We start from the raw sequence: 12,773 nt of genomic DNA, 5'->3' as shown, positions 1-12,773 counted from the left end.
AACTACTGAAGCAGTATGTGCATTTTGCCAAGATCTCAGACAATATGTTTACATATTCAAGTATGATAGCACTTTGAAGGCAGAAGGCTTTAGGGAATGCAGATATCACTTCCACCGGTTGGGGACCCAGAATTTCATGGAGGAAGGAGCCTTGAGGGAGACAAAGGAGTTTAGTGGTAGAGCTGGGATTAGGAGGAGGCTGTCCTGGGCAAAGGTAGGAAGGAGAGGAAAGATGGTTTTTTTGAGTTGTCAGATTTCTAAGGTACAGCATTAGTGCAAAGGAGTAAGCCATTTGGGAGGTGGGGGTACTTCAGAGTGCAAGACTAGGGTGTAGAGTTTTTAAGATTGTACCTGTGACCAAAGGAATATTTTCATATATGTGAATGACACAGTCCAGAGGTGGAGAGGAGCTTCCTGGTCCTTTCGTCTTATTACCTATAAGGATCAGAGCTGTCCTTTAGGAAGAGAAATCTAATGTGCCTCTGAGAGGTGGTTTGTGACTAGACCCAGAGATTAAAGAAATAGCATGGTATAACCTCAACAAAAGGTAGGGTAGAGAGATGCTCATCAGTCCCCAGCTGTTCCAGTCATTCCAGCTGAGATGCAGACATGTCAGTGAAGAAGCCGGATGAGGCTTCATATGACTCCAACTCCTGGTGTTGACTGCAACAACGTGAGAGACCCCAAGGGAGGACCGCCCAGCTGAGCACAGTCAACCTGCAGAACTGTGAGCCACAAAGGTTGGGGGTGGTTTACTGAGCAGCAACAGAAAACTGCGATGGGAAGCGATGGTGACATCTACCTTTTAGGATTGTCACAAGGGTAAAAGAAGATTTTTATTTGCTGAATCCTTAGCCCACAGCCTGGAACAAAACAAGCCTTCATTGTGTGTGTGTGTGTATTATATATATACACGTATATAATATATGCTATATATGTATATATAGCGTAAAAGGAAATAGTATGGTGGCAGTGAGGATGGAGTGAAGATTAGAGAGGTTGCTGAAATAGAATCAAGGGGAGGCAGTGTTTGGTACACAGGCAAGAAGAGAAAGGTAATAGGGAGAATGATTGCAGTGTTAATGACACTGGTAGCAACAGGAGGAGTAGCAGTTCATTCCGAGAGAAGTCATTTGGTTCCTTGACATGCTGGCTGAGATGCTAACAGAACACAACTAGAAGACTTGTGTACCCCTTATTCAGAAAGGAATATTGTAAACTTGTGAGGGAAGTCGGAGATGGAGCAAAGCTTCGGGACTTCTCTGCAGCAGCCATGGTGAAGCTAGTGTTGTGGTTAAGACCCAAGGCAAGACTACCTGAGGAGTGAAGGGACCCAGGCAGGTGCACAGGGAATGTCGAGTCTGTTTCCTGAGCACCTGGCTCTCACTGTGCGGAAATGCACCTTTCTCCTTCCTTGACTGTGATACTGTCGAGAGCAGCATTCCTTGTAGACATTAGAGTGTTTCTCAGTGGCATAGGAAATGATTTCTAAAATACAGCTGGTACCCACGAGCTCATATAGTTTTACTGCATCGAATAGGCCATAGCTAAAAAAAAAAAAACACTCAAAAACTTTCTCTCCAATTTGGATTTATCTACTGTATTTTAAATTTTCTTCCATTGTGTGTGTAGAGGTCTCTCTCCCTAATATTTTATAATGGTGATTTTCAAACATACAGTATGGTTAGAAGACTTTTAAAATAGTATTTCATAGCAATTGCCTAGATTCTAACAATATTTTTATTTTATTTATTTTTTTCTCTTCCCTTTATTTTATTTTTTTAATTAAAATTTTTTTATTATTATTTTTTTACTTTACAATATTGTATTGGTTTTGCCATACACCAACATGCATCTGCCACAGGTGTACACGTGTTCCCCATCCTGAACCCCCTCCCACCTCCCTCCCCATACCATCCCTCTGGGTCATCCCAGTGCACCAGCCCCCAAGCTTCCTGTATCCTGCATCAAACCTGGACTGGTGATTCGTTTCTTATATGATATTATACATGTTTTTTTTTTAATTAATCTATTTTTTTACTGAAATTGAAGTACATGCCAGGCACAATGCTAGGCTCTTTTCAATATATGACAGGAGAAGTCTGAAGAATCCACTTGAAGTTCAAGACTTATAACAGATTTACTTTACATGGGATAGTTATTTTGTTGATGGAAACAATGCACTGGTATTATTAATTCATAAGGTCATAAAAATGATAACTTGAGTTTATGATAAATATCAAAAGTTAAGATGAAAAACTATTCTAGAGATAGAAGATGGAAAATAACAAACCCAAGACCTACATTTTGAAAATGTCAAGCAGAATTTTGAGCTATCAACTAAAAATTAAACAAAAATGCAGATAATTAAGATTGTTGTTGTTCAGTCTCCAAGTCTTATCCTACTCTTCACCACCCCATGGACTGCAGCACACCAGGCCTCCCTGTCCCTCACCTTCTCCCAGAGTTTGCCCAAGTACATGTCCATTGAATCGATGATGCCATCCAACCATCTCATCCTCTGTCGCTCTCTTCTCCTTCTGCCTTCACTCTTCCAGCATCAGGGTTTTTTCCAATGAGTTGGCTTGTTTGCATCAGGTGGCCAAAGTATTGGAGCTTCAGCTTCAGCATCAGTCCTTCCAATGAGTATTCAGGGTTGATTTCATTTAAGATTGACTGGTTTCATCTTCTTTTTGTCAAAGGGTCTTTCTTTCTTTTTTTTTTCTTCTTTTATTATTTTATTTTATTTCATTTTATTTTTTAGCTTTACAATATTGTATTGGTTTTGCCATACACCAACATGCATCTGCCACAGGTGTACACGTGTTCCCCATCCTGAATCCCCCTCCTACCTCCCTCCCCATACCATCCCTCTGGGTCATCCCAGTGCACCAGCCCCAAGCTTCCTGTATCCTGCATCAAACCTGGACTGGTGATTCATTTCTTATACGATATTATACATGTTTTAATGCCATTCTCCCAAATCATCCCCCCCTCCCTCTCCCACAGAGTCCAAAAGACTGTTCTATACATCTGTGTCTCTTTTGCTGTCTTGCATACAGGCTTGCTTTAACGTACACTTCTCTTTTTACCCATGCTATGTAGAAATTTTTGTAAAAATGTAGTGTGATTGTAATATAAAATTTTTGTACTTCTTTTTCAGTAAATATTAAAACAAAAATATTTCCTCACGTTATTGCAAAGTTATAAACATTGTTTAAAATTACTTCAAAATAGTTCATGTAATTTATTTCATCATGCTAAAGGTGACTTCATGATCCTGTGTCTTATTAAATAAAAAAATGATTCTGTATCTTAGGTTTTTTAAAAACAAAATATGAATGCTAAATTCTTTTCTATTTTTAAGACTTTTTAAAAAAAGTATAGATTCTCTTATGTGAAGAAAATGAAGATACTGTGTTGAAGAGATATCTGTACCCTGTGTTTGTAGCAGCATTATTCACATCAGTCTAAGAAAATAGACTAAGGAAATAACCTAAGTACCTATGGGCAGGTGAATAAAGAAGTTGAGGTATATATACAATGGAATATTATTCAGCCATAGGAAGGAAATCCTGCCATTTGTGACAACATGGATGAGACTTGAAGACATGCTAAGTGAAATAAGTCAGAGAAAGAAAAACACTGTATGATCTCACTTCTATGTGGAATCTGAAGACAAAACCAAACACCAAAAACTAAGCTCGTGGAAAAAGATCAGATTTGTGGCCACCAGAGGTGGAGGGTAAGAGGAGGGAGAATTGGCTTAGGGTAGTTAAAAGATACAAGCTTTGAGCTGTAAGATAAATAAATACTAGGAATGCACACATGCTGACTATAGTTAACACTGCCCTAGGATATTTATGAAAATTAAGAGGGTAAAGCCTAAGAGTTCTCATTACAAAGGAAAAAACACTCTTTGGTATCTATGTGAGATGATGGATGTTCACTAAACTCATTGTGGTAATCATTTCATGATGTATATAAGTGAAATCTTTATGCTGGGTACCTTAAACCTGTACAAGAATGTATGTCAATTTTATCTTAATAAAACTGGAAGAAAACATACAGATTCTCAGAAGTGGAAATAGTAATAATAGATCAAAGGATGTGAACATTTAAAAGATAGATACTTGTCAAATTGTTTTTCAAAAGCCAAATTTATTAATACCAAGGTCCACACCAGTATATTTGAGTGTTTGCTTCACTATATCCTGGCCAGCCTTGGCGTACATTAAAAATACACAAAAGTTTTAAGAAACCTGGCAAGGCCTTTGGATTGGAACAGATCTGCCTGCAGCTGGACCTCCTTCCCTTTTGAAGTATGTATTTCTAGGTTAATGGTAAATGGAGAAGCTTTGGGGTCGTGGTTGAAGCCTGGGGCAAGATGAGAGACAGGGGGATTATAAAGGGAAGAGATTCAATTTTCCCTCACTTTTTATTGCTTAAAATATTTTTTGAGGCAATCTCAAAACTTATAGAAATGTTATACAGTACAAATTTTTTTCTCTTGAACCATTTGAGAATAAATGAACAATATACTATTGCCCCCAAACACTTTAGTGTGTATTTCTTATAAACAAAGCTATTCTCCTGTCTAACCCTAACATAACTATCCAAATCATGAAATTAACATTGATACATTACTAACATCTAATCATATCCTGTTTTTATTTCACCAAGTACCTTAATATTCATTACAGCAAAAGAGCATGTTCAAAATCCTGTGTTATTTTTCCTTGTGTCAATTTGGAACAGTTTCCCAGCCTTGATTTTTATGACCTTCACACTTTTGGGGGGTACAAGTCAGTTATTTGTAGAATGTGCCTCAGTTTTGGATTATTTTTCCATAATAGCATTCAGGTTGCACCTCTGGCAGAAATATCATAAATGTAGTGCTGTGTTCTTTTCATTATATCTTACCTGGAGGCATAGGACTTTGATTTGTTCTGTTTATGATGTTATGTTGATGACTTCTTTAGGTGGTATCTGCTAAGCTTCTCCACTGTAAAGTTATCCTCTTCATAATAAGTATTTGGTGAGGATATATTTTGAGGCTATGTAAATATCCTGTTCCTTGTGAATCAACCAACCAAACTTTCATCCATCTATTTGTCAATCAACCAATCATTTCATTATGGATTCTTGGTTTCCTGTTTTGTTCAATAGGATTATAATCTATGACCATCACTAATTCTGATGCTCAGATTGTCCCTCATTGGGTCAATGGGAATTCTTCCATTCTGATTTCTGTGTCTTTTCACATGTTCCTACCATTTTTGGGGAGACATTAGTTTCTGGAGGAGACATTCTTGGTTCATATTGTACTTTGCCTACTCTAGCCCTGGAATCAGCCATTTCTCTGAGGAACTCTGATTCTTTTTAGGGGAGAATGATGTTTAACAACCAAGATCTGGGTGTTTTGTCTGCTCATTGCTATTGGGATGTCACTTCTCCCAGGCCCTCCCAGTGGATTGGGGAATGTGTGTGTTCATGTCTTTACCTCTATAGTTTTTCATCTCTCTCCAAAAATACGTATTTCACTGATCTCTACAATTCTAATTTAGCAGAGTTCATTCTAGTTTTCTCCTTTTTCCTGTTAATCTTTCCCTAACAGTGACAAAACTTGGTTCCCATTATTCAGTGTTTATATGGTTATGTGATCCGTGCCCATGTATATAACCAATGTCTCATCATTGTGGCTGCTGTCTTCCTCTCCCCTCCCCCATTTCCCCCTTCCCATACCTGGACTCCACCCTATATCAGGCTGTCCAGCCAAGAGGAAGCCCTTCTTTCTTAATTAGGACTTTGACCCCTGCCCCAGGTCACCCCATCCACATCCACTTCTGCTCTGATTATGGTGCTCCTCTATGGGCCACATCTCTTCCCTTCCCCCAGCCTACCCGTGTTAGTACTGAAATGTTTGAGATGAGAAACAGTTCTTAAATGTCCTTAAGAGATCTAGTGGATTTTCATTGGAAGGACCAACCTCTTGGCTCATTCATAGAAATCATACAACCTTTGGTTTGTTTAACCTTAACCTGAGGACTGCCCTGGTGGTACAGCGGATAAAGAATCTGCCTGCCAGTGCTGGGGACATGAGTGTGATCTCCGGTCTGGAAAGATTCCACATGCCACAGAGCAACTAAGCCCATGAGCCGTAGCTACTGAGCCTGCATGCTGCACTACTGAAACCCGTGTGCCTAGAGCCTGTGCTCTATACCAAGAGAAGCCACTGCAGTGAGAAGCCTGCTCACCACAGTGAAGAGTAGCCCCTGCTTACACAACTACAGAAAGTCTGTGTGCAGCAATACAGATCCGGCACAACTATATATATATATATATATATATATATACACACATATATAATGGAGAAGGAAATGGCAACCCACTCCAGTATTCTTGCCTGGAGAATCCCAGGGACAGAGAAGCCTAGTGGGCTGCCGTCTATGGGGTCGCGCAGAGTCAGACACGACTGAAGCGACTTAGCAGCATACATATATAAACATTAACCTGGGGGAGACAAAGAGGCTGGGCTTTGGTATTTCCCTTTACCCAGCAGATTTTCACCCAAGTCCCAAATCGCATCCACACTGTCTCTTCTGGTAGCTAGTGCTTTAGAGGAATTACAAAAAGCCAGCTGTCTTATGGGGTCCCCGCCAGGTGGTGCAGGTCTCATGGGAATGTTTACTGCTGAAGATGCTGGTTTTCCAGACTTAAAATATGTCCAGGCAACTCATTAGAAAAACAGAACCAGGGCACCATCTTCACTTTATAACCCAAACTGGAAATGGACTCAAAAAGAGCTACTTCAATTCCATGAGTAGACAGATTTCCCCCCCTTCTCTCCAGCTTGATTGCTCCATTACAAACTGTTATTCTTTGTCCTTTTTTATAGTTGTGGGTGGGGGACTGGCAGAGGGGACAGAACGAGCTAGTGACTATGCGGAAGTGGGGAATGGTGTACTCTGGGTTTCCTGTCTGGATTAGCCACAGGGTTTTCTTTTAGGAACTCTTGCTCCACCCACAGGAACACCAGAAGTTCCTACCTGATGGACTTCAAGACAGAGGAGAGGTCAGGGTAGCAGCTGCAAACCTGGGTGCAGAGGATAGATGGTTTAAAACATCTTTGCTAACTTGATATGTGATGATAGCATCTTATTTTGTGCTAGAAGTATGTATTATGTATCTGTGTAACTTTTAGAAAATGCTTTTCTTGTTGCCCTTTTTCTCAGTCCTCTGATGTTGTTTCATGTATCATTAATTTTTTAAAATTATTTTTGATAGCTACTACAATGTTTGAAGCTGGAAAGGACAAAGGTAATCCAGATGAATTTGCTGTGGCACTTGATGAAACTCTTGGAGACTTTGCGTTCCCAGATGAATTTGTCTTTGATGTTTGGGGAGTCATTGGTGATGCCAAACAAGAATGATTATGATGCGAATGATCGACTCTGGAAGAATGAACCATTGTTCCTTAAGAAAAAAGTAAGATCTGCCTTCAGACACTGTTATGGACTCTGACTTGGTTTTATGTGTATGAATACATTCTTTTGAAATATAGTCTTGATTTTTGGGCACTTTTTAAATGCAGTTGTATATGGAGTATGCTTAAGATAAATTACCTCAAATGTAACCAATTTTAATATTCATTCAAAAGCTTTTTAAAAGTTAGTTTTAGAGAATATTTCTAGATAGATAATTTTGTTTCCCATTGACAGCCGTGTTTTGTTTTTCACATAAAAGTTGATTGCAATAGCTTTGTAATTCTTTTTGCAAGATCTTAACACAGTAAAAACTGGGATTGCAGTATAGTTTGCCTCATACAGTCTTCATTTTGTTATACTAGTTTTAACAGGATGGGTTCAGAACATGAAATGTGAATCATGCCTACTAGATGTCTAGTAACATATATGTATTTTTAAACCTGCTGAGTAAGGGGAGGAAGATTCCTACAGCCTGTTAAAGTCTATGGCCTACTTTTTGTCTTTATTAAAACAAGGATTGATTAACTTTTATTTTTTGCTTCTTTGTAATTGCTTTCTTGATTCTTAAACTTATTGAAATCTATTGTGTTGTATATGTGTTTGCATGTGTAGAAGAAGGTGAAAAAGAGGAAGATAGGTTAGAAAACACTAATATTTAATTTTTTTAAGCAGTTCTTACAACATTATTTCTTTTCCACTCATACCTACTCTTATGTTACCCTTTATAAGCATTCCAGAGAAAGTTTTTTATAGTCTTTGTAGAACTTTTCTTTTGACAGATGTTTACTCAGAAAATAGCTGTGATTGAGGACATTTTTGGGGGTGGTTAAAGAGCAAAACTTTTAAGCCTCCTGAACTTTTAAGGAGATGCTATCAGAATAGATTTCCCCCAAGTGAAAATGCAGGAGGAAGGGAAAGTTGAGAAAAATATGTTCTATTACTTTGGAGTTCTAATGCACTCTCTCTAAAACCTTACATTATTGAGAAAATTGAGGGTAAATGACTGTCTTATCACTGTTACTTGACATTTTACAGATGTAAGGGAAATGGAAATGAATGGTTTCAACATAGATCATTTAATAAGGCAGAGCATGGTGTGACCAAGCATTTTTCTAAAGTGTTAGATGGAAAATGCTGCATGCTGCCATAGTAATCGGAAATAATAACCTGTGTGAGGTATATTCTAGGAAATCAGAAGTAGTTCCCTTTTCATGCTGGGTTAATGCTTAGATAACTTGTTTTCTGGTGCAACTTCAGTTTTACTGCCTTCCACCCTCTTTTTCACATACATTTAATTCTTTGAAGCTTGATATTCTTTGTCTCATTGATCTGAAACCTTCACAGAAACTGTTTGTCATTAACATGTAACAAAAATAATTTATAGGAAGTGGATTGTCTTACTGCCCTTGCCCATCATTTGGAAATAGGATCCAGCTCAGGCTGTAGTAATTTGTTGCTACTTGTTTAGTGAATTTCTTTTGGAGGTTCCCACGTACCTGTTAATTCTTAATACCATTTCTTGTAGAAGAACATACTATAAAAGAGCTGATATTTTTTGGGATAGGGAAGTTATTGGATGACTTAGGAGGTTCACAGAAATATTTCAGTTTAAACAAAACAAATTTTTTGGCACTAGATGTTAGATCTGAAATGATGAGGCATTGTTTATTATTGATGCTGTCTGGTTCTCTTTCCCTTTTGGATATGGATGAATGCTGACACTTGGTGCAAATTCCCTGTGATTTACGGAATCCCGTATTTACAGAGTGGTTTTCCTTACCATGATTTCTCTAGAATTTTGATGTGTAAGGTACTGACAATCATGTACAATTGCAACGGTAACTTGCTTGTTAACATTACATGAGCATTTATCATTAAGGGTCTTAGCTGGGCACAGGTGCTTTCTTAGTAATAGGTTTTTGCCTTGAAATGTTCTCTCTCACCTCTACTGCTAAACTGATAACAAGGTCAGTTTCTTTATGTCATTTTGTTCTCTTACCTGAAAATATATCTCTTTTTTGTGCCTTTGGTAAAATTCCCAGTGCATTAAAAAAACAGGTTTTCAGGTCTTACAGTCTACAAGATGGGGATACCCTTCTACTGTTACAATGACATGGACTTTTTTTAACTGTACCATGTTTCTGGGAACCACTAAACATTTTCAGAATTCTGTTGTTTTTTCTCAAAGAACTTTTTTTTCATAGTGGAGGATGATTGTTTTATTCTTTTTAAAATTTTGATTCTTGTTTTATTTATTTTATTCTTGTTTTCCTTTCACACAAAACAGCACCTTTCAGTGGCCACTAAGAGCTCACTCCATTTTTTTCCCCCCCGTGGAGAAAAATCAAAGGATGTTTGAACTTTGGGTTCTTGAGCATAGCTTGGGTCTGACCAGGTTTACACATTCTGATGATTACAAATGAGTACATTTTGGGTTTCTGTGATGTTTCAGAAACACCGTTATATAATTATACCATGTGAAACTCTTTAAGAATTCAATTATAAAAGATTTAATCAGTTAACCTCTTTTTGAAGCTGCTATAGCCAATAGTCTAATGTGACAGATATTTAGCTAAATAGAGATAATTTTTCCAAATAATGTTTAATTTGCAGTATTCCCCCACACCTTTAACAAGTAGACATTTTCCAAGTGAGGCACATTTATTTAGCTCGTTGTTGTTGCTAGACCTCCATCAAGTCCAGAGAGGGCCTTCCTGTTTCCTTCAGTTATTGCCTCCCTAGCATAGTAGCAAAATGAATTTCATCTGCAAATGGTGTTTTCAAAATAATGGTTCTTCTAATAGAGCACAATTATCCACCAAAGATGTAAAAGAATGATCATATGATTACCCTTTCACTCAGTGATACAGCTGAAAAATATGGATACTAATAGTATGCTGTGATTCTGGAGGAAGTAATAGATTAAAAGGGCAGGTGAGTATTTTACTCAAGCTGTGGGTGAGTAAGGAGATAGAAGCTGCTATTCAATTCACAGTCCCAAGTATTAGTGCTCTGTGTAAAATGCACTTTTATTATCTTCTTGACACAGGTTGAAAGCGCTATCAGAGTAATTTATCATGATTATAAAATGTTTCTAAGATTGTGAAGTGTACCAGTGGCACAGCCTGTCCCTACCTGTTACCTGAAAACCTAGTTCCAAGAAATGACTCACGGTTATTATATGCTAGAAGGGCAAGCAAAAGTTGAATATGACATCTTTATTTCATTGGAGGCATTACATCTCCATGACACTTATGTACAGTCATAAATATTTTCAAGCTATAGAAAAAAATAAAAAAATTCTGAAGGATAGTTTTAAGTAAACATTTTATATTTTGAACTGTGCCATGCATACAGCATTGACTATATACAGGTAAAATATTCTATTTTTTTGAAAAGAAATTTTTTTTCTCTTTTATAAAAATCATATCTTACACTTTAAGATGTATTTCTGAGATTGAACTTGGAAATCTATTAATATGTGAAATTAAAATTATGTTTGATATTGTTTAAAAACAATATTTGCTGTATTTCTACTTACAATGTATGAAATTTCATGTATTGATCAAATATAAATTATTTGCAAAGCTAACATAACTTTATATTTCTTATATTTCAAATAGAACTCAAATAAAAAGCTTTTAATGAAAAAAAGTGATGAGTGTTTTTATGACGAAAACAACAAAAATTTGGGGTTTTAAATGTCAGACTCCTTAGTTTTGTCCAAATGACGGGAATAACACACGTGATTGTCTAGGCCTTTGTGTTTTTAGCATGTGTGGTGCTGTGCTTAGTTGTGCAGTCGTGTCCGACTCTTTGTGACCCCATGGACTGTAGCCCGCCAGGCTCCTATGTCCATGGGGATTCTCCAGGGGAGAATACTGGAGTGGGTTGCCATGCCTTCCTCCAGGGGATCTTGCCAACCCAGGGATTGAACCCAGGTCTCCTGCATGGCAGGTGGATTCTTTACCATCTGAGCCACCAGGGAAGCCCAAGAATACTGGAGTAGGTAGCCTGTCTCTTTGCCAGGAGATCTTCCCAACCCAAGGATTAAACTGGAGTCTCCTGCATTGAAGGTGGATTCTTTACCAGCTGAGCTACCAGGGAACCTGACCTCCACCCACGGTGTTCCTCAGGCCTTGGGCCTATCCCCTACTTTACCTCTTCTTAGGTGACTCATCTGTTCTTGTGCCTTTAAACATCATTATATTTTCAACCCCCAAATCAGAAGGATGGGCCTCTTTTGGAGCTCTACCCTCAGATATTCAACTGTTTCCTTGACATCTCCACCAAGTGTGTCAAATCCTTAGCATGTCTGGCATGAAACATTAGACTTTTCTTAAAAGTCTTACTTTCCTTAATTTTCTGTAATAGGAAATGGCATCATAATTCACCTCATTGCTCTTTTACTTTGTCAAATTCAGCAGCAAGTCGTTTCAATTCCAAAAAATACTTACTGAATATGTCTACTTCTTTCCAGTGTCACTGCCGGCTGTTTTATCCACATTTTATCATTTCCCTGTGGTTGCTCCAGCAGGCTCTTTGCTAACTGGTAATGAATGTGCTCTAAAGAGGTTTACTGCAGGACATGAGTGTTCAGATTCCTTTAAAATGAAAGTGTCAGTGCCTCATTTTTTTTCTTCTCTGAAAAGGTTTGACATGAAGCTCTTTTCTTTCTTTGAAGGAAGGGGCACGACTTTTTGGATGACTCAGCTTCTACTAAAAGTTTCACAGAGTCTACTGTGAAAGAACTAGGGGGACAGAGGCAAGACAAAGAACTTTCACAGGTGCAGACTAAAGCGGGGAGGGGAATGAGGAAATTTCACAGGGGTAGACTAAAGGCTATGGGCTAAAGTGTGTGTGTGCACGTGTGTGTGAAGGGCAGAGAGAGGGCAGGTCTTAGGGGCCCAAACGGAGGAGGATGGGACCTTGTTTTCCTGCAGCCACATTATAGTTAGATGGAGTGTTTACACCAACAGGAACAAAATTCTTTGAAAGATTTCCGATTTTTCATCATGGCACACAGGGAGACAGACCCATAGTGAGGAGTGGTGTTTGAGCACCCAAGACCTGTGAGGAAGCTTGAATCATTGACCAGAGAGCACCAGCCTTCATAGAGCCAGTTCTTCCCACCCCGTATTTGTTTCTATCATCAGTGTTTAGCGAAGGTTTTGTCTGTCAGCAGTATTGCTGGTTGTCCTGCAGGAGTGTTACCTCATCAGTTGGAACATCTGGCTTATTACTCTGACGGCTCAATTTCCAGGCTCTTTTTTCCAGTTTTCATAC

At 38.3% G+C, this 12,773-nt stretch overlaps 1 protein-coding gene across 1 annotated transcript in view; it reads left to right on the top strand.

Annotated features, from left to right (window-relative positions):
- GIPC2 (GIPC PDZ domain containing family member 2) overlaps positions 1-8,018 on the top strand; it is a 99,603-nt gene extending 91,585 nt beyond the window's left edge. The window contains 1 exon segment of the mRNA NM_001080279.1: positions 7,288-8,018. Within this exon segment, the coding sequence (NP_001073748.1) occupies positions 7,288-7,433 (146 nt within the window). The 3' untranslated portion in view covers positions 7,434-8,018.
- Positions 8,019-12,773: the final 4,755 nt, after the last annotated feature.

Source organism: Bos taurus, chromosome 3 (genome assembly GCF_002263795.3).
Source record: "Bos taurus isolate L1 Dominette 01449 registration number 42190680 breed Hereford chromosome 3, ARS-UCD2.0, whole genome shotgun sequence".
NCBI lineage: Eukaryota > Metazoa > Chordata > Mammalia > Artiodactyla > Bovidae > Bos > Bos taurus.
This window is presented reverse-complemented; position numbering and strand designations above follow the sequence as displayed.